The sequence below is a fragment of the Bos taurus genome, chromosome 4 (genome assembly GCF_002263795.3).
Source record: "Bos taurus isolate L1 Dominette 01449 registration number 42190680 breed Hereford chromosome 4, ARS-UCD2.0, whole genome shotgun sequence".
NCBI lineage: Eukaryota > Metazoa > Chordata > Mammalia > Artiodactyla > Bovidae > Bos > Bos taurus.
Window position 1 is genome coordinate 91,810,522 of NC_037331.1, and position 25,568 is coordinate 91,836,089.

General features: G+C 50.2%; 3 protein-coding genes across 4 annotated transcripts; 2 read left to right on the top strand and 1 right to left on the bottom strand.

Annotated features, from left to right (window-relative positions):
* Nucleotides 1–1,359: 1,359 nt before the first annotated feature.
* GCC1 (GRIP and coiled-coil domain containing 1) lies at nucleotides 1,360–4,758 on the bottom strand. The gene is made up of 2 exons (NM_001205744.1): nucleotides 3,727–4,758; nucleotides 1,360–2,655 (listed from the first exon to the last, which is right to left on the bottom strand). Exons 1-2 carry the CDS (start codon nucleotides 4,756–4,758, stop codon nucleotides 1,360–1,362), a joined length of 2,328 nt encoding a protein of 775 aa, NP_001192673.1.
* A 3,888-nt stretch (nucleotides 4,759–8,646) lies between these two features.
* On the top strand, nucleotides 8,647–11,628 carry ARF5 (ADP ribosylation factor 5). Its single transcript, NM_001083671.1, is given in 6 exon segments — nucleotides 8,647–8,830; nucleotides 9,362–9,442; nucleotides 9,769–9,878; nucleotides 10,353–10,424; nucleotides 10,914–11,039; nucleotides 11,143–11,628. Coding segments are annotated over 6 exon segments (543 nt in total). The 5' UTR covers nucleotides 8,647–8,763; the 3' UTR covers nucleotides 11,230–11,628.
* Nucleotides 11,629–13,579: 1,951 nt separating this feature from the next.
* Nucleotides 13,580–25,097, top strand: FSCN3 (fascin actin-bundling protein 3). Of its 2 annotated transcripts, XR_009494259.1 has the most exons (8): nucleotides 13,580–13,876; nucleotides 14,941–15,637; nucleotides 15,971–16,089; nucleotides 17,699–17,858; nucleotides 18,492–18,662; nucleotides 18,995–19,195; nucleotides 21,564–21,842; nucleotides 24,948–25,097. XR_009494259.1 is itself a non-coding variant. In XM_015470662.3 (7 exons), exons 1-6 carry the CDS (start codon nucleotides 13,733–13,735, stop codon nucleotides 19,193–19,195), a joined length of 1,497 nt encoding a protein of 498 aa, XP_015326148.1. In that variant the 5' UTR covers nucleotides 13,583–13,732; the 3' UTR covers nucleotides 21,564–21,740. The 2 variants fall into 2 exon arrangements, 1 of the variants encoding a protein (XP_015326148.1); XM_015470662.3 differs by lacking the exon at nucleotides 24,948–25,097 and having other exon boundaries at nucleotides 13,583–13,876; nucleotides 18,990–19,195; nucleotides 21,564–21,740.
* The last annotated feature ends 471 nt before the right edge of the window (nucleotides 25,098–25,568 follow it).

Here is a 25,568-nt window from a genome sequence, read left to right on the forward strand (position 1 = left end):
ATCACCCCCAAACCCTCACAACACAGATCAATCACTATGATGAAGAACAGAAAGATACATGTTAGTCTGTGGCAGAGCACCCGTCTTTAGGATCCAAAGATCTCTACAACCAGCAAGAGCAGATGGGGGAAAGCAAAGAATAAGGAAATGATACTGTCTGAATCCAACTTTTCTGAGTCCCTCCATTAGTAGTAACACAGGTGAGGAAGATGAGTTTTATGGACTGAAACACTATGACCTCCCTAAGTGAGGGCAAAGGACTCTAGTAACAGTAATGCACAAACATTTTGGCTGCAGGGACGCGGAGGTTTAGCCAGATGGCTATCCATAGTGTAGCAAGTACCCCAGCCCTATTCGGCTGAATTTCTACCACTTTCTTGTGAGGGTCACAGCATCTTTCTGGAATCCTCTGTAGCACAACTAGTTGGGGGGTGGGGGGGTGCAAATCCCAGAGCTAATTCTTTGTATCCAGGCAGGATCAGAGCTTCCTGATCAGACACCTCTCTAAGAAGGTAGATTTTTTTTCTTAATGGGAGTTCAACATTGAGGGATAGACAGCAAAGTCACTCACTCACAGTCTCAAGCCAACACGGTACAGCAGGTTAAGGCAGTGAGGGACCAGTGTGAGCGGTCAGAAGCCTATCCAGGCCAAAAGCAGGTCACTCAAGAACTCCCTAAGAACCAACTGCTGTGCAGCTTTCTCCAGGATGGTCACAGTGGTGCGGTTTGTCCAGACAAACCACAGGGACTAGGTCGTGCCCTGCCCTAAGTATTTCAAGTTTCCCAGCTCCACGACGAACTCCCCAAGTTCACTATCCCTGGGCCCTTTGGACTAGGGGACAATCTGTCACTATTTCAAACTTCCTGGTCCCTCTCCAGCCTGCATTTATGTCCCCAGAGAATTGGGGCAGCAGTTGGCCAGACTCAAGATTGTGATGAAATGGAGTAAACAGTGGGTCCTTGTGTGTGTTTAGAAATTAAATGAACTCTCTTTGGAGTCATGGGTACTCCTAGCTCTGCACTAGGAGTAGGATATTAAAACCAAAAAAAAAAAAAACCTTATTTTAAAAGATACTCACTTCCCCAACTTTTGCACCTCTCAATCCTAACCTCTCCCCACTCCTCCCTTCATGCACAGGCCATCAGAAGATGCTGTCCCAACACTTTCAGTATCTCTGGGGCCCAAGGATAAAATGGCATTAAAGGCATTTGACAGAAGATCCCATCCCACACTGAGGATTCCTCCCAGGTCAACACAGTGAAGAAACAAGACGGTGACAGAAGAGAAGAGGTGGGAGAAACCAGAGCCTGTCCCTTTCTCACAGAAGAGGCACAGAAATTAGAGGAGTGAAAATGGCATCATCTCTTGCCAGAGGGCCACCAACCACCACCAACTGGCAGCCGCATGATCGCTTGCTTCTCCTCTGGACTGAAGTGCAAGATGGTCAGAATGGCAGTGAGCGTCTGCTGGCGGCCCAGGGTGTCCGGCAAGGTCAGGAAGCGGTAGATGATGTTCTTGAGGTACTCCAGGTTGGCCCCCTCCCGGCTCTGGTCCCGGCTGTGCTTCGCAATGTGGCTCTGCAGGGCTCCCACCTCCTCCCGATGCCGCTCCCCCTCCTCCAGCAACCGGTCCCGCAGGCGATGCACTTCCACCTCCAGCCGGTGCTTCTGCTTCCTCAGCGACGTGATCTCCACCTCCTTGCGGGCCAGCTGCTCGGCATACAGGAAGAAAGTGGGCTCGCTGACCGCGGCGAGTTGCAGGGCTTGGGTCAGGCTGTCCGGGGGGGAGGTGTCCGCCTGGTCCCTGGGGCCTGCGCCGCCCACGGGGCTTCTGCGCCCCGGCAGCCCGGAGGACAAGGCCACGGACCGCAGCTGCTCCAGCTCCAGGTCCTTCTCGGCCAGCACAGCTAGCGCCCGATCCCGCTGCTTGTGCAGCTCCTCCTCCAGCTTCAGTGTGCGGTCCCGGAAGTCCAGCTGGCTCCGCTCCAGCTCCTGCCGGTGGCCATGCTGCAGCCGGGCCAGCTCCTGCTTCCAGCCCTCGGCCTCCTGCTGGTGCTGGCGCTCCAGCTCCTCGCAGGACAGCCGCAGCGAGATGTACTTCTCCTTCAGCTCGGCCAGCTGCTCCCGGGCTTCCTCCAGCTCCTTGCCCAGGTTCCCGTCTTTGACGTTCTTGCTCTTGAGGACCACCTGGGCCCGCATCTTGTACCTCTCAAATTCCTCCTTCAGCTGTTTCAGCTCCTGCTGGTAGTAGAGCGCCGTGGCCTTCTCCCCATCAGCAGCCTCGGAGCTGGGCATTATCTCCAGGTCGCAGAGCTTCTCCACGTCCAGGGTCACCTGGCTCTTCCTGGCCGCCACCTGCAGCAGCCTCTTCAGCTTCTCCATCTTGTCCTTCAGGACATTGACATCCAGACTGGACTCCTCTCCATGGCTGTCCAGAGGGGACCGGCTGGAGGCTGCTAGCGCCAGGGTTTTGTTCTCCAGGTCCAGCTGCAGAATGCGCTCCTTCAGCTTCTGGATGGCCAGCTGGTCCTTCTGCTTGGCCTTCTCGTAGGTGCCCAGCAATTCCGACACCTGGGATATTTGATTCTCCAGGGCCACCACCCTCTGCTCTTCCAACTGCGACTGCTGGCGCAGCTGATCCTCAGCGACGGCTGTCTGAAAAAACAAGGGAACAAGTGGAGATGCATCCAGAAAAGCCACAGGGTCAGAGGGTCAACTTTAAGAAAGCAAGAGAGGGAGGACAAAAAGGTTATGCGATGCGGGTGGCCTGGCAAAAAATCGGAACTGGGAAGCTTTCTGAGTTTGGGAGCTAACCCAAGCTCCTGTAACCCGCTCTTAGACACACATTATACCCAGTGATATCAAGACTCTTTGGAGACCTGCTACCGTTCTGCTTTAGCGTTTCTACTCTCTCCACTCATACACCCAGCTCACGTGTAAGTGTGCTCTTCACCGTATTATATTCTTTTCCTCTTCCAACATTCCTGGAAGTTCAGAATTGACTTGGATCTCTCCCCACGCTGAAAGGAGGCACTGGAAAATAGCCTATCTTTCCAGACAAGGCAAATATTGACTGCAAGCAATAGAAGAGGTGATTTCTTCTGTGAAAATTCCCTTTGTCCCCTCCAGCCACCCTACCTACAGGCATCCACTGCTACCCATAGATAGGCATATTGCTATAAGCATCCACTCCACCTTTCACTACACAGCCGCTGCTACACTGCTTCACAGAGCACAGCTGGAAAGATGCCATGCCCCACGCTCAGATCTGTCTGGTTCCAACTTCAGACTACACTCAGAAACTCCACATCCTGTTGGAAGCACTCTGTTGATACTATCAACACCACACAGAAAAGGATTTCTCAGGACCCACAAGTGAAACTTTTTGAAGAGCATAAAAAATCAACAGTGCAGGCACTTAGTTCTGTCAAAGGAGAAAAAAAACCCTAATATTTCCCCATGTGTTACAAGTGTGTGTTGACTCATGTCTGACTCTTTACTTCCTTATGGACTGTAGCCTACCAGGCTCCTCTGTCTATATGGTTTTCCAGGCAAGAATACTGGAGTGGGTTGCAACTTCCTACTCCAGGGGATCTTCCTGACCCAGGGATCAAACCCATATCTCCAGAATCTCTTCCATTGGCAGGTGGATTCTTTACCAATGAGCCACCTGAGAAGCCACTTTAAGTTAAATGACTCACATTTGAAAGAGATGAAGATAATTACCTTCCTCATTTCCTGCTGCAACTGAGCCTGGAAATGGCTCTTAAGGCAGGCAGCCTCTTCTTGAAGCTCCTTCAGCCGGGGGTCAGGCTGATTCTTCTCATCTCGAAGAGCCTGAAGCTCACCTTTCAGCTCTTCCACCTCACGGGTTAGCTGCTTGGTCTGCAGTTCAAACCCTTCCATCTGACCGGCTGCATAGGCCCGCCCGGCCAGAGCTTCCCGGGTCTCTTCCAACCGAAGCTCCAAGTCCTGGCGCTGGGCCCTCTCCTCCTGTAGCAGCTTCTGGAGCTCACGCAGCATCAAGGCATGGTCACTCTGCTCTTGGGCCCGATCGTGTTGCTGCGTGATAAGCCGGGCTTTGGTTTCTGCTATCTGTTCCTGCAGCCCCTTCAGCTCTCCCTCCAGCCGGCCCCTCTCCTCCTCTGCTTTCTTACTGGCATCCTCTAAGTCCTGCTTCATCTTCTTTTTGTCGGCCAGGTAAGAAGCTTCCATGCGGGACTTCTCCTGGGTGACTGTAGCCAAAGAGCTGGTCAAAGTAGCCAACTGAGTCTTCAGCTGGTGCAGTCGTTTGTCCACCTCCCCACCCCCAGATGGTCCGTCCCCACTACTACAGCTAACGCCACTCTCTGACCCGCTGGCCTCTTCCAACTTTAGAGGTGGTGGTCCACGGGCCAGTCTGTCATCTTCTATCCCGAACTCACCCTTGGTGCTGGTGAGACTGGCCGCAGTATCCAGGCTGGCGGCGGTCCCTGTGCTATCCTCGCTGTGAGTGGAGCATCGGTCATCCACAGAGTCAGGAAAGGTGAGGCCTTGAGGCTGCACACCTGCGAGGCCCACATCCGCCTCGTGGGATACGGACAGTACCTTAATGCTGGCCTCCAGCGCCTCTTTCTCCTTCAGCAGACTTTTATAGGCACGGACTACATCCTTGAGACGTGTCTGGTACTGGAGGAGCTGCTTCTTCTGAGTCTCAATGATCTCCAGCAGGTCCTTCTTGCTTGGGCCGCCCCCGAAATTCATTCCAAACTTCTCCATGAGGGTTCAGGACGGGTTGCTCCAGGTCAGGGTTTGGACAGCCTGGGAGAGCGTCACGAAGATGCTAGTGGGGGTTGTATGCGACGGGGAGATAGCTGTCCCCCTCCGCAGCACATCCGCTCCAAGCAGCTGTTTGAGACCGGATGCAGGGCGGCGGGGCAGCCCGGCAGAAATGCTTGCCAGGTCCCAGGCGGGAGGACGGGGGCGGGTCCTATCCTAGAGGCGGGGCGACGCTGGCACGAGAGGAGCCCACTGCCAGGGCTCGCCCGCACTGCCCCAGAAGCCGCTCCGCGCTCCCGGCTCACCCAGCCACAGCAGCACCGGCCGGCCCCCGGCGCACTACAGACCAAAGGTTTAAGATAAGCGTAGATTCATCCCGACTTCCTAACTCTAGCGGCTGGACAACGGCGCTTCCGGGTCTGCTGGAAGTGACGAGAGCGCGACGTATGGGGCCCCGCCCCCAGGGCGGGCTACCTCAGCTGGCCGGTGGGAAGAGAACCCAGCAGGGCTGAGAACTGGTCACTCTCCAGCCGAGCGTTGGTTGCACTCCACCACAGCAGAGCAAGCAGAGTCGAGTACACCGGAGTCATGTTGGTTTGGTGAAGGCGCCGGATCTTGCTCTAACGCTAAGATCAGCGAGGGACGGGGGCGACATCGCAATGAGTCCTTACCAAAGACTCGGGTGAACGACGGGGCCCCACTGTTTGGGTGCTCAGTACCGTTGTCCTTAAAGAGCAACAGTTAAGACTACCATTTAGACCACAAAGATGACAACCTTTTCTAGGACAATATTTGACATCTAGACGGTGTATAATATAATCATTATTACATCTTTCCTGAGTTCTGCTGGGTTCATTTAACAAATATATAAAAATAAATATATATAGGCATCATGTCCATTCTAAGTGCCACTTATATTTCAGAAGCTTCACAGGAGTTTTGCTATTTAGTCTTTATAATTATTCTGCTGAGCATCATTAGCACTATTTTACAGATAGTGCAACATGAGGCACAGAGAAGTAATACACCAAGGTCACACAGCCTTGGGTTTTGAATCCCATGTAGATCAGTCTGATTCTCAACATACCAAGTGCTATGCCAGGTGATAACCAGGAAGGGACAAGTTCCTACCCTCAAGGAGCCCACATCTAGAGAAGCAGCAGCCATGCAAACACAAGTATATTCAAAGTGATACAGAAGTTAAGAGGAGGGAGCCCTGTCTAAGGGAGATAGCACAGGCTCTCAGGGGAAATGCATTGGAATTTGAAGGGTAAGTACTGATTGTCCATCTAACTGGAAATGAGGGGAACAACATTCTAGGCAGAGGGAAAACTTGCAAGGACTCTGGAGCATCAGAGAGTTTGTCTCACCTGGGAAGCATTGAGAATCATTTCAAGGCAGTAGCTTAGGGTATGCAAAGGAGGTGGCAATAGATACTGCTGACACAATAGATGAGCACCCAAATTAAGTTATTTGGATTTTACCTTTGGTTATAAGACACTAAAGGATTTCCAGCACAAGAGTGGCATCAAGTCTTGTATGACAAGGTGGAGATACCAAAGTGCAGAAGACCATTTTCAGTCATGGGGATCAGATGATAGTGAAATAGAGCAACGATAATAGGGCTGTAAAGAGGCTAATTAAAAAGAATGAAATAATGCCATTTGCAGCAACATGGAGAGAGTGTCATACTAAGTGAAGAGACGGAGAAATATCGTATGGCATCCCTTATATGTGGAATCTAAAAAGAAATGATACAAATGAACTTCCTTACAAAATGGAAAACGACTCACAGACTTAGAGAAGGAACTTAAAGTTGCCCAGAGGGGTAGGGCTAGTTAGGGAGTTCGGGATGGACGTGTACACACGGCTGCTGCTGCTGCTGCTGTTTAGTCACTGAGTTGTGACTGACTCTTTGCAACCTGGTAGCCCACCGGTTTCCTCTGTCCAGGGGATTTCCCAGACAAGAATCCTGGAGTGGGTTGCTATTTCCTTCTCGAGAGGATCTTCCTGACTCAGGGGTTGAACTCCAGTCTCCTGCTTGGCAGGCATTCTTTACTAGTAAGCCACTTGGGAAAGTCCCTGTATTTAAAATGGATAACCAACAAGGACCTACTGTATAGCACATGGAACTCCGTTCAACATTATGTGGCAGCCTATATGGGAGAGGGGTTTCGGGGAGAATGGTTCTGTGTATATGTATGTCTGAGTCCCTTCACTGTTCACCAGAAACTATCACAACACCATTAAACAGCTATAACCCAACACAAAATTAAAAGTTCAAAATATAAGGACGTTAGGACAGAGGAAAAAAAGGCTAATTGAAAGAGCTAAAGAGAACTTGATCAGCACTAGTTGTGTTATTATATTCGAACTCTTTTAAATGTGCTCTTCAATCTTGTAAAAGCCTTCTTAGGAATGTAAGCCTTTGAGGAATAGGAGTCACGTATTCACTGATACTTGACGCCCAAAATCTGTTTTCTTTACAGTGATGGTCAGACACTAGAAGTCTTTTGAAACCCAGTTTCTTGGTAGCCCAGATAACATCCAGTTGTATCATACAAAACATTCAGATACATTATCATTTTAATATCATTTTAATCTTCACCATAACCTCATGAGACAATTAGGACAGATATCAGTCTCCTTTTGTAGACGAGAAAATGATAGGTTTTATTGTTGAAATCAAGCCCTAAAAAAGGGGGGGGGGGGCAGAACTGGTATTTGAAATGAGGCCTGGAACAATGGCACCTAATGGGTACTCAGTAGATATTTATTTAATGCGGGAAGGAAGGAAGGAACAAACGTTCTCTGATTCCCAGCTCACCTCACCGTGTCCACTGCACAATTGATCCTCGAAGCCCGCTGAGAATCCAGAATAGGCAAAACGCCTGTCCTTGCTCCACTGAGCCACCAGTTAGTCCATTCAACCAAGCCAGCATTTGTTTTAATGTATTGGGTGCGGCATTGACCCAGTCTCTGTCATAAGAGAAATTAAAATTAATTCCCATCTTGAAATTTCCCCCTTTGATGCTAAGATCATTGGGGAAATAACTGGTGAAGCTCTTTGGCGAGAGCCTCCTCACAGGAGAGCTATGCATCAAAAATCCTGGTCCCCAGGTCTGTGGTAGAGTGAGGAAGGAACTTCAGAAAGGCCGCCCGGCGCGACCTGAAAGGCGTTATCGCAGGGCCTTCTAGGAGAAGGTGGAGTTCTGCAGTATACAGTAGGGTCTACGCTGACCAAAACTGGGGATCTTCAATGGTTCTGCTGATTGCGGATCTCTGAAACTAGAGTATTAAGGAACCATGAAGCACCTCTTCCTCCACCTGCGGCGTACTCCTCTCGAGAGTCTACGGTCACTGAACTACCTGCTACGTTCCAAGTCCCTCGCTGGAAGCTGAGAGGACAAAAGGAAAGAGGAAGACATTTGCACGGAATTTCCGTCCCCCTCCCCCGGGCGGGGGGGGGGGGGGGGAGGTGATGCACACAGTCAAGACTGCTGGTTACCAAGAGCTAAACCGGAGCCCAGTGTGTGTTGGACGAAACAAACCAAAGCCCGGCGACCGGCCACTGAAGATGGGGTGGAGGGCCGTTACGGAGCGTCGTAGGCTTTTCTCGGCTTCGCTCGGGTTGCTGGTTCAGTTCCAAGGACCTGACTGGCGTGCTAGAAGCCTGGGGAGACCCAGGTCCTTTCCATCTTTGAAACTGGCGCGCTAACCGTAGACTTGGTGAAGACTCGCTCAGCTTCAGTCTTCCGGAGCCAGGGCCTGGAGGCGGGGCGGAGGAGGGGCGGAGGGGCGGGGCTGATGGCTGGGGGGCGGGGCCAGAGCGGGGGCCGGCCCGAGGTGACGTAGGGCGGGCCGAGACGCGCGGAGGCGGCGGCGGTACCTCCTCCTGCTGCTGCTGCTGCTGCTGCTGCTGCTGCTGCGCCCCATCCCCCAGCGGCCGGCCGGTTCCAGCCCGCACCCCGCGTCGGTGCCCGCGCCCCCTCCCCCGGCCCCGCCATGGGCCTCACCGTGTCCGCGCTCTTTTCGCGGATCTTCGGGAAGAAGCAGATGCGGATCCTTATGGGTGAGGCAGACCAAGCTCGCGGCCCGGACGCGAGCGCCGGCCCCTGCGCAGCCCTGTCGCCCCCGCGTCCCTCCAGCCCCCGCTCACCCGTGTCTCCGACCCCGAGTCACCCACGTCCTAACCCCCCGGGGGGCACTACTCTCGGGTGGATCGTGGTCTGCAGCACCGCCCCCGGGGCCTGACACCCGGAGCTGCGGGCCTGGGTGGGGTGAAGCTCCCTGCGCCCCAGCCCGGCTGGTTAGAAGGGAGGATTCCCCGCCCTTGAAGACGACTTTTAAAAGGTGCGCTCGGCGTTTCTCTTGCACCTCTTTCCCCTCAGTCCTCCGCCGCCCCTCGCCCACTCTGGGGGCAGGAGTTGGCGCTCCCCACCCCGACTGCCCTCAAGGCCCCGAAGGTAGATAACACCGCGCACCTGGAGGCGCCCGGGCTCTCCGCCCCCGTCAGCATCGGTTGTCTTGGCCTCTCCCCTTCCCTGGGCTCTAGGGGGCTCCCTCGCTCTCATCTCCATCCCTGTGCCCCTCTCCGTTGCAGTTGGCTTGGATGCGGCTGGAAAGACCACAATCCTGTACAAACTGAAGTTGGGGGAGATTGTCACCACCATTCCCACCATAGGTGAGTTCAGAGGCGAGGCCGGGAGGAGCGGGAGCGCGGCGGCGTCCCTTCCGAGGATCTGCTGCGTATTCTGCCCCAGGCCTTTATCTGCGGGGAACTGACCCTGACATCGAATACTGCTACCTGAGAAGTGGGTCAGGGTATCTCTAACGGGATGGATGAGACCTAGCGCCGCCCGGCCTGTGGACTCTCGGGCCTCTTGGGGTTCTTTTCCCTAGGGCCTCAATCGTTGCCTTGTGGTTTTGTGTCCCTCCTGAATCCACTTAGTGTTAATGAGTTCCTTCCTTTCAGGACTTTTGCCTCATATATTGTACAATTATCTGCAGGCTTCAATGTGGAAACAGTGGAATACAAGAACATCTGTTTCACAGTCTGGGACGTGGGAGGCCAGGACAAGATTCGGCCTCTGTGGCGGCACTACTTCCAGAACACTCAGGTTGGGGCTACCCCACCCCCAGGGGAAGAGGTGTTAGGGTTAGGAAGGCTGAGGTGTTGGCCCTGAGCCAGGAAAAAACCCTTACAGCCTCTCATCCTCATTTGTAGGCGAGCCTCTCCTCATCCTTCAGATTGCCCTTATACTTCTGAGACTTAGCCAGCCACCTTCCGCTTCTCCTTAGAAGCAGAGTTCTGAATCCAAGCTGCCTGATTTAGGTCTCATCACATGTCTTTCCCTGTTGCCTTGCATTTCTTTTTGCTAGACCGCTTGCCTGAGGGCAGAGGCTGCATCCGTTGTAGGATGGCTCCAGTTTGTGCTAGGATATCTGCAGATCGTTATGGAATGAGCAGGCTTACTAGATGAGCAGGCTTTAGACACAAATAAAGACAGCCGAAAAGCAAAAGGTCCAGAGGAGGCTGTGTGTGTCCCAGACTTGGGAGATAGCTCCTCCTCCCTGTCTTCCTTTGCACCCAGGGCCTCATCTTTGTGGTGGACAGTAATGATCGAGAGCGGGTCCAAGAATCTGCTGACGAACTCCAGAAGATGGTGAGCACCCAGAGCGCTGGGGAAGAGAAGTCTTTGTGCCAATGTGAGAGTCAGAAGGTGCCTCAAGGGCCGCGAACGTACCTCTCTCTTTGTGGGCACAGTCACTAGAAGTAACTCACCCTGTTTTGAATCGCGGTCAGGTAGAAAGTATAAGACTGACTTTTCCCTTGAATTTTCTCTCCTGTCTTCACAGCTGAGTCTGAGAAGTTAAGTGGGGAGGGGGGAGTTATACCAGATGGAGGGAAACATCCTCTTACATTCTTGTTTTGCCATTTGGAAATGTCATCTTGACTAGGGCAGGTAGTCTAATTAGAAAAAGACCCTTGCAGGACTTAAGGCCAACATGGCCTTAAGCAGTTGGTAACTCTCTGTCTTGTGTTCAGTAGATGACACAGTATTCTGTTTTTCCCACAAATATGCTAGAAGGTAGAAGGTGGGAGGGGGCTCCCTGCACAGCTGCGTTCCACCCACCTCCTTCACCTCCCCCAGCTGCAGGAGGACGAACTGCGGGATGCGGTGCTGCTGGTGTTTGCCAACAAGCAGGACATGCCCAACGCCATGCCTGTGAGCGAGCTGACCGACAAGCTGGGGCTACAGCACTTGCGAAGCCGCACGGTGAGGGCCCGCTTGGCCCCAGGAAACCCCAGGCCTGGCAGGAAACAAAGGCATCTCCTTTTTTTTCCCTGCTACTGATCTCTTTCTTTCCCCCTCCCCACAGTGGTACGTCCAGGCCACCTGTGCCACCCAGGGCACAGGCTTGTACGACGGGCTGGACTGGCTGTCCCACGAGCTGTCAAAGCGCTAGCCAACCAGGGGCCGGCCCCTGCTGCCCAGAAGCTCCCGCGTGCATCATCCCGGGAGGACCAGACTCCCGGACTCCTCAGGCAGTGCCCTTCCCTCCCAGCTCCTCCTCCCCCGAAGACACAGGCCACTGCTCCTGCCTGCATGTTCTCTCTCTCTTGGGAGCCTGGAGCCTCGCTCTCTGGGCATGGAGAGATCTGATCTCCTGCCCGCTGGGACCTGTGGAAAGGGGTTTCCAGGGCCAAGGCCCCTTCTTCCAGAAGAGGAGCAGGGATCTGGGTTTAGTTTTTTTTCTTCCATTTCGGGTGTACCCTTTGGGCCAGGTGGGGAGGGGAGGTGAGGGCTCCGGGTGGTGCTATGATGTGGCACTGGATATTGAGTAATAAATTTGCTGTGGTTTGTACTCCGTGTTGTTTGTAGACTACAAGTGGGGGGCTGGGTTACTGGCTGCAAAGATAATATGGTCGTCGCGGGGGCAGGGCTCAAAGCTGCTAGGGCTTCCCTGGTGGCTCAGTGCTAAAGAATCCACCTGCCAATGCAGGAGACACAGGTTCAATCCCTGGATCGGGAAGATCCCCTGGAGGGAGGACATGGCAACCCACTCCAGTTTTCTTGCCTGTGAAATGCCATGGACAGAGGAGTCTGGCGGGCTGCAGGCCATGGGGTCTCAAGAGTTGAACACAACTGAGAGACTAAACGACAATAGCAAAGCGGCTAAGGCTGCCAAGCCAACCCCTTACCCCAAGCACACACACTCAACCTTACCCTCATATAGCTCAGCTTCTCCCTCCTTACTCTCAAGACTAGAAGTATTTAGGGCCTCCAGTGGAGGAAATTCCATTCCTTCACCAATTCCAAGGGGCCTTTGCTGTGGGTAACAGGCTCTACCTTCATGGGTTCGTAAACCACCTGACTCCCATTTCCCATCCACCTCCCAGCTACTTAGAGCAGTGGTTCTTAATGACTATGCACACTGAAACTTGAGGTAGGAAGAATATTAAGAATAAGGGCCCTGAGGCACACTTCTGAAAATGATTCTTCAGGACTGGTCTGAGACCCAAGAATCTGCATCTCTAAAACTAACCAGGTGATTCTGTCACTCAGTGTCTATTGGCCTTATTTTATAAAACCTTGGTAGGACTTCCCTGGTGGCTCAGATGGTAAAGAATCCACCTGCAATGCAGGAGGCCTGGGTTCTATCCCTGGGTCAGGATCGAGTGACTAAATGCAGGCAGGGTCTGGGGAGGGCTTCCCAGGTGGCGCTAGTGGTAAAGAACCCACCTGCCAGTGCAGGAGATGTAAAAGACATGGATTCCATCCCTGGGTTGGGAAGATCCCCTCAAGGAGGGCTTAGCAACCCACTCCAGTATTCTTGCCTGGAGAATCCCCATGGACAGAGGAGCCTGGTGGGCTATAGTCCATAGGGTCGCAAAGAGTCAGTCAGGACTAAAGTGACTTAGCATGCACACAGGGCATGGGGATTATAGTCCCTTACTGTGCACCACTGCGCTCTTTCTACCTGGGAAGACTCCACCTACAGGGAACAGGAAGATACGGGTATAGGATCAAGTGTGTAGAGTATTCTCCAAGTGTGGTTCACTCTGCCTTTTTCCCTTTGCATTCCAGCAAAGCTCGACAAACCCACCATCACCACCACTATTTCTTTTGACCTTTCTCCCTTATTTCATGTTGCTGGTTTCTCCAGGGGCTAGACTGGTTTTCTCCATGAGCTTTGGAGGCAGTGGGTTCTGGAGGCTCTTGGCCAGTGGAGACTGGTGAGGGAGGGGCTGGTATCTTTAGGGGCGACCTGGCTGGCTGCCAGCAGCAACACCCTTGGGGACTGAGGAGGGTGCCCTGGGCCATTCTCCGTACCCTGCCCCCAAGCCAGCCCTTTCTGATAAGCATGAGTAATCTGACCCTTGATGAGTATCTAGGGTTTCCTTACACTCACTGAAAAGTATCTCCTGAGACCATTCGGCCTCATCCACCCAAGAGCCGTAAAAGTTAATAGATCTTTCTTGGATATCTTGAATTCTAAAAACACTTGCGCCCCAAGGGAGCCAGGAATCCACTTCCTAGAAAGGAAAGAGGTTGATTTCTACCCTGTGATTAAAATGAGGCACACAAGTGAAGAGGGGAGAGACTTGCCTGAAATCACACGTGGTCGCTGGCCCAGGCTGAGTTCTGATTCTCAGACTGAGCTACCTTGATGCCTGGAGGGATGTGGGGAGGCGAGTGCCAGAGGCTCTGGACCCACTTCCTCTGGATTGATGCTGCTGGGCAGTGCCCTTTCCCCTCTATGGTGGGACAAGGCACAGCCCCCACAGTCACAATGCTCCCGGGTCACAGAGGCGCTGGGCCCTGGTCCAGCCTCTGCCTGGAAGTTTACTCTGGAAACATCTTCCGGTGGGTACTAAGGGCCTGATTCCAGGCCCTATGGCCTGTGGAACCTCACCACTGGGGGGAAGGCTGGGCTGGACTGAGTCATCACCTGTGGGGCTGGCCCCATGGAGGAGGTGGAGTGGACGCCAAGACAACCCAGGGCCGAGGACCTAAGGGTTGGGCTCATCAGCTGGGCAGGATCCTACCTCACTTATGAACCATTTAAGAATACGGTGACAGCTACAGCAAAAGGCTTGGGCCGGAGACAGGTAACAGAGCAAACCTGCACTGGAACCCTTTTTCCTGGTAGCCACGCTGTATGAGTGTGTGTGTGTGTGTGTGTGTCTGTGTGTCTGTGTGTCTGTGTGTGTGCGCGTGTGGATATGTTTTCAACCTAATCACTTTTCTAGGCTCTGCCATTGAGAAGGCAAGCCAGGCTTTTGCTCACAGGCCTCCATTGCATCATCTCCCTGTCTCTAAACCTGTCCCACATGGTGAAGCCTCAGCCCTGGCTTTGCTAACCTTGTCTTGCTCTGGCTGCTCCCCATCCTCTATCCCAGCACAGAAGGGTTGTGTTATCACCAAAAGGAGAGGAGGAGAGCCCAAGCTAGAAGGCAGGATTGCAGGCGTCCGGGGAGGTTGGACCAGTGGAGTTACTGCAAGTTCTACATCTTGGCTGTAATTTGAGAATGGGGTACTCTAGAAGCCATTGGAGAGTTGGTCTTTATTTTACAGAGTGCTGTAGGCACCTCTGGGATGGTGCTAGAGAGAGAGGCAGTAACAAGTTCCTCTTGCTTGTAACAAAGCTGATCACAGCTGAAACAGACAATTGCATCTCGACTGTCTGTGCTCCCATCCTTATCCCCGGACCCCATGGCCTGCCTGTCAGAAGTCTTGCTTTTCTCCTGCTGTGTTGGAAAAGTGGTTCTGGTGGGTGGATGTGTTGGCTGATTGTGCTGTCCAGAGGAAATAGTGAGAAAAGAGAGAAGAAAGACTTAACCCAAAGCTTTTATTGGAAAATTAGGTATTTAAGGAAGTGATCAAGGAAGAGAGAAGGAGTTTTACCTTCCATTACCTGGAGGAGGTGGTTACCTACAGTGTCTCTTGGGATCTTGAGAAGCCCTTTGGCTCCAGTGGTGGAAGTACCCTGAGATCCTTTGATTACCGCTGAACATGAGAGTAGAAGAGAGGACAGTTAGGAGGCCTATGTAGAGGGAATGTAGTTGATCTCAGTGAAGGTCCTGGAGCGATGCCAGGGGTGATGGATAGAGGGCTCCTCAGTCTAGCCTTTTTGCAGGACTAATTTCCCTCTTCTCCCTCCCAATGCCTCCAGACCTGGGAGATCCTAGTGAGCAATGAGCATGAAACACAGGCTGTGGTACGACTAAGAAGCTTGCAGGGTCTCTACCTTCTGTGCGAGGCAGATGGTTCTCTGTGCTACGGGCGGCCAAGGACAAGCCATCATGGGTGCTTCCTCATCCGTTTCCACCGCAATGGCCAATGGACCCTCCAGTGCATCATCAGTGGTCGCTACCTGGAATCTGATGGCGAGGATGTTTTCTGTACCTCCCGGGTCCTCTCAGCTTACCACATGTGGACCCCCCGGCCAGCCCTGCATGTCCACGTGATCCTCTTCAGCCCCCTCAACCACTGCTATGCCCGGGCTGACCCTACCATGGGCCGAGTCTGGGTAGATGCACCAATTCCCTGTCTGGAGGAATGCGGCTTCCTGTTGCACTTCCAAGATGGATGCTACCACCTGGAGACCTCTGCACACACCTTCTTGTCCCACTTAGACCGGCTGGTCTCCCAACCCTCAACGCAGACAGCTTTTCACATGCAAGTGCGTCCTGGAGGGCTTGTGGCGCTGAGCGATGGGGAGGGAGGCATGCTGTATCCACAGGGCACACGCCTGCTCCTGAGCCTGGGCTCCAATCCCCATGGAGGCGAGGAGTGGTTCATCCTACAGCGCTGCCCAACATGGGTTAGCCTCACGTCCAAGGCTCGGAAGTTCCTCTCCGTCATCTACGGCAAGTGCTGGGTCTAACAGCCACAGGGGGAGGGAGGGCTGGTTGCTTAAAAGAGGAAAATTTGTTTGGGATCAGAGAGGATTTTTGAACCTGGTGATTAAGGAAGATCCTGAGGTCCCCAGAGGATCTCTGATGCCATGGAGATGGGCTATAAAGTAGGGTCACAGACTTGCAAGAAAAGTGGCCCGAGTCTTCTCCAGGCTACTATGGGCCAAGATGAGAAAGGCTGAGGAGGGAAAGCAGAGGGAATGCCAGTTATCCAGTGTGGAGGAGGGGCTGAGACTGAGACTGGGGCCAGACTCAGGCTTCTTTTGACATCTTCTTCCTCTGTAGACGTGGAGGTGTGTGCTGCCTCTGAGCACATAAGCCCAATGTCGTTGTTCCAGTTTGAATGTGACAACGAGACCCCCACCTTGCAGCTTCGTTCAGCCAATGGCTGCTACCTAGCCCAGGTGAGACCTTGACTTTCTGGACAAGAGAACCCTTAAGCCCTGAAATCTCCCTCTCTGGACTCGCTTTTTCCTTCTTCAGGACAAATGATCTGATGATGAGATGAAGTATGGAGGTCCTTGTCAATAAACTCTTATTTTCATCCAGTGGGCACACTTTCATCCAAACAGGCCTCTTTTAAAAAAAGAAAATTTAAAAACACTTTATTGAGGCATGACTTACACACAATAAAATGCTCAAATTTTAAGTGTACGATTCAATAAGTTTTGACAAATATATACAATCATGCTGCAACCATGTCACAAGTTAGAAAATATTTCTGTCATCACAGAAATTCCCCTGTGGCCCTGCCCACTACCACCAATATGCATTCTGTCACTATAGATTAGATGTGCTTGCTCTTGAGTTTCATATAAATGGAATCATACAGTATCGCAGCATATATGCTTCTTTCACTCAGGATAATGTTTTTGAAATTTGTCCATGATGTCACATGTATCAGTAGTTTGTTCCTTTTTATTGATGGATTGTATTCCATAACACTAATCACAAACACAAACGTAATTCACTTATACCTTCACTTATTGATGAATACTTGACTTATTTCTAGTTTGGGCCATTGTAAACAAAGTTACTATGGACACTCATGTACAAGCCTTTTTGTGGGCCTGTGCTTTTCAGTTATCGTAGGCAAATAGGTAGGAGTGGAATTATTGGGTCATGTGATAAATGTGTATTTAACTTCTTAAGAAAATTTCAAGCAGTTTTCTAAAGTCATTGTACTGCTTTACGTTCTCACCAGTAATGTGTGAGAGTTCTAATTGCTCCATCTCACTAACACTAGGTCTTACCTGTCTTTTTAACTTCAGCCACTCTAAAATTAAATGTGTAATGCCTATTTTATTGTGGCTTTAATTTGGATTTCCCTTATAATTAATAAATTTGAGCATCTTTTCATGTGCCTATTGGTCCTTTGTAGATCTTCTCTGATGGGTGTCTGATCTTTTGCCTGTTTGTTATTGTGTTGCTTGTCTTTTTATTGAGTTGTCAGAGTTTTGGTGTGTTCTAAAATAAAGTCCTTTGTCAGATTTATGCATTGCAAACGTTTTCTCACAGTCTATGACTGACCTTTTCATTTGATTAATAGTGTGTTTCGAGCACCAATTTCTAATTTTGATGAAGTCCAATTTCTCCATTTTATAAGTGGTTAGTGCCTTTTTTTTTTTTTTTGGCCCCAGGAAATCACTGCTTACCTCAAAGTCACAAAGAATTTCTCCTGTGTTTTCTTCTAGATGTTTTATAGGTTGACTTTCACTTTTATGTCTATGATCCACTTTGAAACGATTTTGGAGTCTAGGCCAAAGTTCATTTCTCTCCATATGGACACAGCACAGACTGGAGAAGTGGGAGAGCTGATCTCACAACATGTTTTCCAAAAAAGCATCTGAAGGCATAAGCATACCCTGAGAGAATTAAAAAAAAAAAAAAAAGAGAGAGAGAGAGAGCTAGAGGGTGGAATATGGGAAGGAGAGTCTAAGAATAAAACTTACAAGAAAAAAGTTGAGAGTCTGAGTCCTTGCTTCCCTGCTCTGTTCCCAATATTCTCCTCAGAGACGCCATAGGGCAGTGATGGCTGATGGGCACCCAGTGGAGTGTGAAACCTTCTTTCGTATGCACTGGAATTGTGGCAGGATCCTCCTGCAGTCTCCCAATGGACGCTTCCTGGGCATCGCAGCCAATGGCCTGCTGATGGCCAGTGCCACCGTTCCAGGTAGGCAAAGCAGCCCCTGCCAGGTTAGTCCAAGTCAGAGTCGCTTTCAGAGGGAGCTTGGCAGAAGCTATGGTAGAAAGTTATGGTTATGGTAGAAAGACCACCACGGTTGGGGGCAGAAGATTCAGGTCTGTATCACCTGCTGTATCACCAACTCAAAGGACATGAATTTGAGCAAACTCTGGGAGATAGTGAAGGACAGGGGAACCTGGTGTGCTGCAGTCCATGGGGTCGCAGAGTCAGATCCACTTAGCAACTGAACAACAGCCTGCTGAGTCACTGACTTTTCATCATCACTTGGGTAACCCCCTTATCTGAGGTTCAGTTTCATTGTCTCTATCATCAGTGGAGGTGATAGCCAATCTGTCTGCCTCAGAGGTTTCCATGAAGATTCAATAATTCACTCATCTCAAAGGAAAGAAGAATATTAAAATGTCTTGGCCTCCATGCTGTAATGAGTGCTTTCATAAACATTTCACCAGCACCTAGCATGAGCCCTGGCACATGATAACTGTTCACTAAATATTAGGATATTGATGATACCCTTTTGCCATCAGGGCCCGTCTCCCTGCTTCCATCTGGGAAAGCATCTAGAGACAGCCCATCCAAATAACTTCTTCCTGCTTCTTTCAGGCCCAAATGAGGAATTTGGGATTCGATTAGCCAACCGCTCCTTCCTCGCCTTGCGGGGTCGGTATGGGTATGTGGGTACCTCATCAGAACACGACCTCCTGCAGTGCAATATGGATCAGCCAGATTGCATTCACCTGCTGCCCTGCCGCCAGGGCATCTACCACTTCCAAGGTGAGTAGCTCTACTTCCTCATCCCTGGCTTCATGATCTAGCCCAGCCTTAGCCTCAACTAAGACTTCAGGGACTGCCACTCAGGGCCCACTTTTCATAGGAGAAAAAACAGAGTTTTTGTTTGCTCTTACACTGCAAGTCTCCTGGAGTTGGTGGACAGAACAGAAACCTGCCCTCCTATGTTCCCAGAGAGCGACCTGCCAAGACAGGCAGGGTAGGGCAGTCCGGGAGGGGTGGCGGGCCTCCTGGGAGCCCCCTCAGAGGCTGTACTGAGAGAGACCCCCCAACTCCAGAATGGCCCACCAATCTGAGCTCTTCCCTCCCCAGCACAGGGTGGATCCTTCTGGTCAATAACATCCTTTGGCACCTTTCGGCCTTGGGGAAAGTTCGCCCTCAACTTCTGTATCGAGCTTCAGGGCAGCAACTTGCTCACGGTGCTGGCACCCAATGGCTTCTACATGCGATCCGACAGAAGTGGTACCCTGTTGGCAGACAGCGAAGACATTACCAAAGAGTGTATTTGGGAATTTTAGGTAAGGACCCAGGGGTCTGGGAGCAGAAGCTGATGAGGAGCAGCAGAAGAAGGGAGGAGGGTGCGGAGGCATGTGAGAGCAAGACCAATATGCACCCCAGGCTGGCATCTGTCCCATGGCTGGATCCACTCCCAACCTTTATTCCAAATCCGTGCCTTTTCTCATGGGGCTTCTAGACCTAGACTTGCTGGAGAGAGGAGGAGTCAGATCTAGGCTTCTCACTATCACATCACACTGACTCTTGTGCTTGCAAGTCAGACTGCAGGGGACAGGATGAGGGGGTACTTGTATATCTGTCTCTCTTCATTAACAGGCAGAGTTTTTCCCCCTTTGTAGGGAAGACTGGTAACTTTGAAGGGTATCCTTTCCATCCTAGGTACGTTCTACCCCTACACCTCAGATCCTTGGGGGTACTAATGGCACCCAGATTTATCTGCAGCCTGATCCTTCTCCTGAAGTCTAACCTCATCTCTTTCCAACTTTCTGACTGACAGTTGACTTGACTTCATCCTGCCATCTCCTCCAAATGAGCCTCCTCACCCTCCCCTTCAAAGGTGATCCTTCTTGCCTTCCCCATGGCCATAGAGGGCACCACCATCCTCTCAAATACTCAGGCTCAAGACTCAGCGCCATCTCTGCTTCCTCCCTTGTGTTCCCTTCACCAAACCCTGAAAACTCCAGTATTTCCTTGGCAGAGCCTCTTGAGTGCTTCAGTTCAGTCGCTCAGTCGTGTCCGACTCTTTGCGACCCCATGGACCACAGCACGCCAGGCTTCCCTGTCCATCACCAACTCCCGGAGTTTACCAAAACTCATGTCCATCGAGTCAGTGATGCCATCCAGCCATCTCATCCTCTGTCATTCCCTTCTCCTCCTGCCCCCAATCCCTCCCAGCATCAGGGTCTCTTCCAATGAGTCAGCTCTTCGCATGAGGCTGCCAAAGTATTGGAGTTTCAGCTTCAGCATGAATCCTTCCAATGAACACCCAGGACTGATCTCCTTTAGGATGGACTGGTTGGATCTCCTTGCAGTCCAAGGGCCTCTCAAGAGTCTTCTCCAACATCATAGTTCAAAAGCATCAATTCTTTGGTGCTCAGCTTTCTTCACAGTCCAACTCTCACATCTGTACATGACCACAGGAAAAGCCATAGCCTTGACTAGACGGACCTTTGTTGGCAAAGTAATGTCTCTGCTTTTTAATATGCTGTCTAGGTTGGTCCTAGCTTGCTCCTTAGTAATTACCATAATTACTGGCACAATTGTGTGGCAGGCTTTCCACCAAGAGCCTGCAGTGCAACAAGGGCTCCCCAGCCACCAGGCCCATCCCTACCTGATCTCCTCTCCACTGTAAGTCTACTTTTCTAAGCTGATGCCTCCATTCCATCTTTCCCTGTTCATAACTCTTCAGGGTACCTCATTCCTCTTAGCCCTGCCCCTTCACAATCATCCTCTCTTTCCTGGCTTAGGAAGTCAGGAGGATGTTGTAGAAAGAGATTCAGTTTTGATATTATATAGACCTGGAACCAAAATTAGCAAGGCATGGTCCTTACTAGCTTTGTAACCCCAAGGAAATTGCTCCAACATTTCTAGGCCTTGGTTTCCTTATCTGTAAAATGGAAATAATGTCTGTTTCATAGGGTGATATGAGGGGTCAGTGACTGTATGCCTCTAGATAGAGATCCCCATATTCATTCACTCTTTTCCTTCATCTTCTGTTGATTTTCTACATAAACCCTTTAATTGTGGCAAACGGGAAAACAAAAGGAAATCCCACTAAGTCGTTTCCTTATCTATTCCATGAAGGATTTGGATTGCACTAGATTTCTCTTTCCAGGCCTGACATTCTAGTAGACATTTCATCAAAGTGGTTAAGAGATCATTTCTGGACTCAGAGCTGGGTTCTAATTTGATGCTTATTAGCAAAACTGGTTGTTTGACCTTGGGCCAATGAACCTCTCAAAGTCTGTTTCTTGTAGGTGAAATGGAATATAGTGTGACTCTCGTGGGACTATTATGTTACATGAGCTGATGACAGTGAAATGCTTAGTAAACAGCTTGGCACCTTGCACACCCTCATGCCATCAGATGTCTTCCTCAAGTCAGTTTGAATTCTTAGGAAGTCTAACCTGTTGGTTGTAGTCTCCCTGTGAATTCTGATGGTATTTTGCACCATTCATTGGATTTTTCTAAATCACTTCTACTGCTCTTTCCTATAAACTAACCTCTTCTCCGTCCCCGTGGCACTTCCTCAAGATAGGAACAAATGACTTTATCTTCTCTCTTCCCACTGGGTCTCACCAGGTTTTTTCCTAAATGCTAGAAATTAGCAAGTGACCAACTGAAGGTTTCTATTTCCTCTTTCCTCCCCAGGTCAACAGGATGCCACCTATGGAAATCTAAATCTTCCAGGAGAAACTACTACACTAAACCAAACAAGAACCCCAGAGTCAAGATCCATGAGAAGAATATCTGTAACACAACTTTTCCTACCCAGTTTAGCAAAACACCTGTTTCAAGCAACAATACATCACAAACGGCCACCCCCAAGACCCTGGTGTGCATCTGACTTGAGAGTAGAGGTGTGAATGTGGGTGGCAACTGAGACTCCAGGTCACTTCAAGTGGTGTCCAGAAGAGGGGAAACCAAATGGTAACCTATTCTTCCACTGATTCTCCCTGTCCCCTCCAGAATCACTAGACTTTTCCCAGAGGTCCCATGAGGAATAAGCCTCGCCCTGAAGGATTCACAATCCAGATATGACTAGATGTCCTTTTGGCTTACGACAACGGAAGGATTATTAATCCTATAGGCACAAGGTAGTTGTAATGACAGCCTATGCATATATAGCCCACTGTCCCTCCATAGCTTACCGACCATACCACCTTATCATTTCCTTTTGATCCAGTCAGTAGGACGCAACAGGTATTTTCTCCATCACTGCCCACCGTTTACAGGGAGCTGAAGTGATTTGCCTATGACTGGGAGAAGGCGATGGCACCCCACTCCAGTACTCTTGCCTGGAAAATCCCATGGACGGAGGAGCGTGGTAGGCTGCAGTCCATGGGGTCGCGAACAGTCGGACATGACTGAGCATTTCACTTTCTCTTTTCACTTTCATGCATTGGAACAGGAAATGGCAACCCACTCCAGTGTTCTTGCCTGGATAATCCCAGGGACAGGGGAGCCTGGTGGGCTGCCATCTATGGGGTCGCACAGAGTTGGATATGAAGGAAGCGACTTAGCAGCAGTAGCACCAGCAGAGACCTCTGATGCAATTCTTCAATTAGAGTAGACCCTGATGCCCATGACTCTTTCCATCAAAACAGAGCTTCCAAAATGGGTGTCTTTCTTGCACTGTCTTCATAACATTGGCCCTTAGTGGCATACCATCTGCCCCATTAATGCCTTTCTTGACATAGGCTCTTAAGTACCTTTATTTAGAAAGGGATATTTTAATCACTATCATAAAATGGAAGACCAGAATCACTTGCCATGAGCAGAAATGAAGTGAGAGTTGCTCAGTCGTGTCCAACTCTTTGTGACCCCATGACTTTACAGTCCGTGGAATTCTCCAGGCCAGAATCCTGGAGTGGGTAGCCTTTCCCTTCTCCAGGGGATCTTCCCAACCCAGGGATTGAACCCAGGTCTCCCACATTGCAGGCAGATTCTTTACCAGCTGAGCCACAAGGAAAGTCCAAGAATACTGGAGTGGGTAGACTATCCCTTCTCCAGTGGATCTTCCCAACCCAGGAATCAAACCAGGGTCTCCTGCATTGCAGGTGGATTCTTTACCAACTGAGCTATCAGGGAAGCCATGAGTAGAAAGTGACCATAAAAATGAATATACTAAGACAAAAAAAAAAAAAGAATATAATGAAACCAAAGTGATGCCATAAATTTTAGTCATATTTCCCTTCCTTGACCAAGGTTCAGAGCCTGAAGCTCCCTTTCCGTCCGTTAAAAAAAAAAAAAAAAAACCAGATTAACAAGTGTTACAGAGTGGCTACAGAATAGAACCAAAATGAAAATTTTCTCTTTGATGCAATCAGAATTGAAAGGGAGTGGAAAAGGGAATAATTTTTGCTCATTGCTATCTCAATATTATATAAAGCAGCATCCAGACAGCTTCTCAAACACTCTCAAAGCCTGAGCCCTACTGCATCATCCCACAACTAGGCCCTGGCTTTTAAGTTTATTGAGAAGAGAAGCTGAAACCAGAAGCTGAGAGAGTTTCTGCTTGGGTAGAGGAAAGTGATGTCAAGTTTCCGTAAGTATGTTTTTCCTCAAGAAATATGAAAGAATTTTGTAAACATTTTAATGCAATAAGAGAAGGTTGCAAACGCTAAGGACCAGGGCATCTCCTTTCCTAGACAATGTTAAGAATAGGCCAGAGATGTGATGTGGAATCGGAGAAGGCAATGGCACCCCACTCTAGTACTCTTGCCTGGAAAATCCCATGGACGGAGGAGCCTGGTAGGCTGTAGTCCATGGGGTCGCTAAGGGTCGGACACGACTGAACGACTTCACATTCACTTTTCACTTTCATGCACTGGAGAAGGAAATGGCAACCCACTCCAGTGTTCTTGCCTGGATAATCCCAGGGACAGGGGAGCCTGGTGGACTGCCGTCTATGGGGTCACACAGAGTCAGACACGACTGAAGCGACTTAGCAGCAGCAGTGGTGTGGAATAGTCTTCAGAGATAAGACCTTGGGAGTCATTTAATGCAGAATCTCTTCTTCAGCCTTCCCTGAATAGATATAGTCAGACATACAGGAATGTATGTGCCCAGGGACACACGCACGTGCATGCGCACATGTGTGTGCGTGCTCGCGCGCGCACTCGCGCGCACACACACACACACACACACAGATGTGTGTGCACGCTTTTATGCTCCCCACAAGTTGCCATCCTCAGCTTGAATGTGCTCAGCCATGGGGCTTCAGCTTCCAGCTGCTTCCATTGCTAAGATCAGTTTGGTCACTGAAGTGAATGGCACAGTCTCAGTCCCCCAACAAAACCTTGGCCATTTCCCTGGGCCATCTGTCCAGTGGGGCCCCAGGTTGAGAGCAGAGAAGCAGGGCAGAGGCAGGTCATGCTCTGTTATCCTTGGAATTTCATGGTAGAGCTGTGCTGTCACATGGAGCTCTCTGTGCTGATGGAAATGTTCTATAATGCTTATTGTCCAACACAGTAGCCACAGGCACATGTGACTACTTCCTAGGTGATTTAGTGGGTAAAGAATCTGCCTGCTAATGCAGGAGATGCAGAAGACTCAGGTTCAATCCCTGGGTCCAGAAGATCCCCTGGAGTAGGGCATGGCAACCCGCTCCAGTGTTCTTGCCTGGAGAATCCCATGGACAGAGGAGACTGGTGGGCTACAGTCCATAGGGTCGCAAAGAGTCGGATACAACAGAAGTGACTAAGCACACACACAGTGTGAGTGAGGAGCTGAATTCTTCATTTTGTTTCATTTTAATCACTTTACTAGCCACATTTGGTTGGTGGCTACTTTTACTGGCAGCACAGCTCTAGAGTATTTTATGATAAAGAGACTTATTGAAGGATAACTTCTGGACCAGTACCTTTGCAGATGGGAGTAAATAAACTCTGTCCTGACCGTCACTTTGCACCATCATCATTCCATCCCCATCTCTTCAAAAAGGAAAGAATTTGGAGAGATGAGCCCACCCCTCACTCCAAATATCCCCTCCATCACGTTCCTCCGTGTCCCTCTCTTTTCTTACATCCCTAGGTTTCCCAGGAGGAGCCTGGAGATTTCTCTCTCTAGGAAGACAAAATTGAGATGATTTGGAACTTTCAGAAAAGAAGAAGCAAGCAAACATGCCCCAGGAGCACATATAAAGGGAGAAGCAGAATATAAAAAGGGGCATTTCCTCTCTGTTTGCCGCTGTGCAGAAAATACATATGCAATTAAGGAGTTCATACGTCTCTTAGATTAAGGAATTATTAGACATTTTCTTAGATGTGGTCACTGTGTTGTAGTTATGTAAGAAAACTTCCCTTATTTTTTGGAGATGCATGCTGGAGGACTCAGGGGTGACAGGCCATGAGGTGCTATCAGTATCTGTACGTGTGCATACGTGTGGGTATATGAGCACAAAAACACCAAGGCAGATACATATACATACATGTGCAGATACATGCATGCATACATACAGAGATTCGATAGATTGGATGGATAGACAGTAGCTAGATACATAGCATGTAAACACATAAATATATTAGATGATAGCTAGCTAGATACACATTTTCATAGATATTTAGACAGACAGAGGGCAAACTGCTTATAATTGTTAAATGCAGGGATGGGATTATGAATACTCACTTTAAAAACATGATGGACAACAGAACT

Excerpts from the sequence above, each read along its gene's own strand:
- GCC1 (NM_001205744.1), bottom strand. The coding sequence starts at position 4,758 with ATGGAGAAGTTTGGAATGAATTTCGGGGGCGGCCCAAGCAAGAAGGAC. Across the intron at positions 2,656-3,726 it reads TGCAGCAGGAAATGAGGAAG|ACAGCCGTCGCTGAGGATCA; the intron begins GTAATTATCTTC and ends TTGTTTTTTCAG.
- FSCN3 (XM_015470662.3), top strand. The coding sequence starts at position 13,733 with ATGGAGGAGGTGGAGTGGACGCCAAGACAACCCAGGGCCGAGGACCTA. Across the intron at positions 13,877-14,940 it reads AAGGCTTGGGCCGGAGACAG|ACCTGGGAGATCCTAGTGAG; the intron begins GTAACAGAGCAA and ends CAATGCCTCCAG. Across the intron at positions 15,638-15,970 it reads GTTCCTCTCCGTCATCTACG|ACGTGGAGGTGTGTGCTGCC; the intron begins GCAAGTGCTGGG and ends CTTCCTCTGTAG.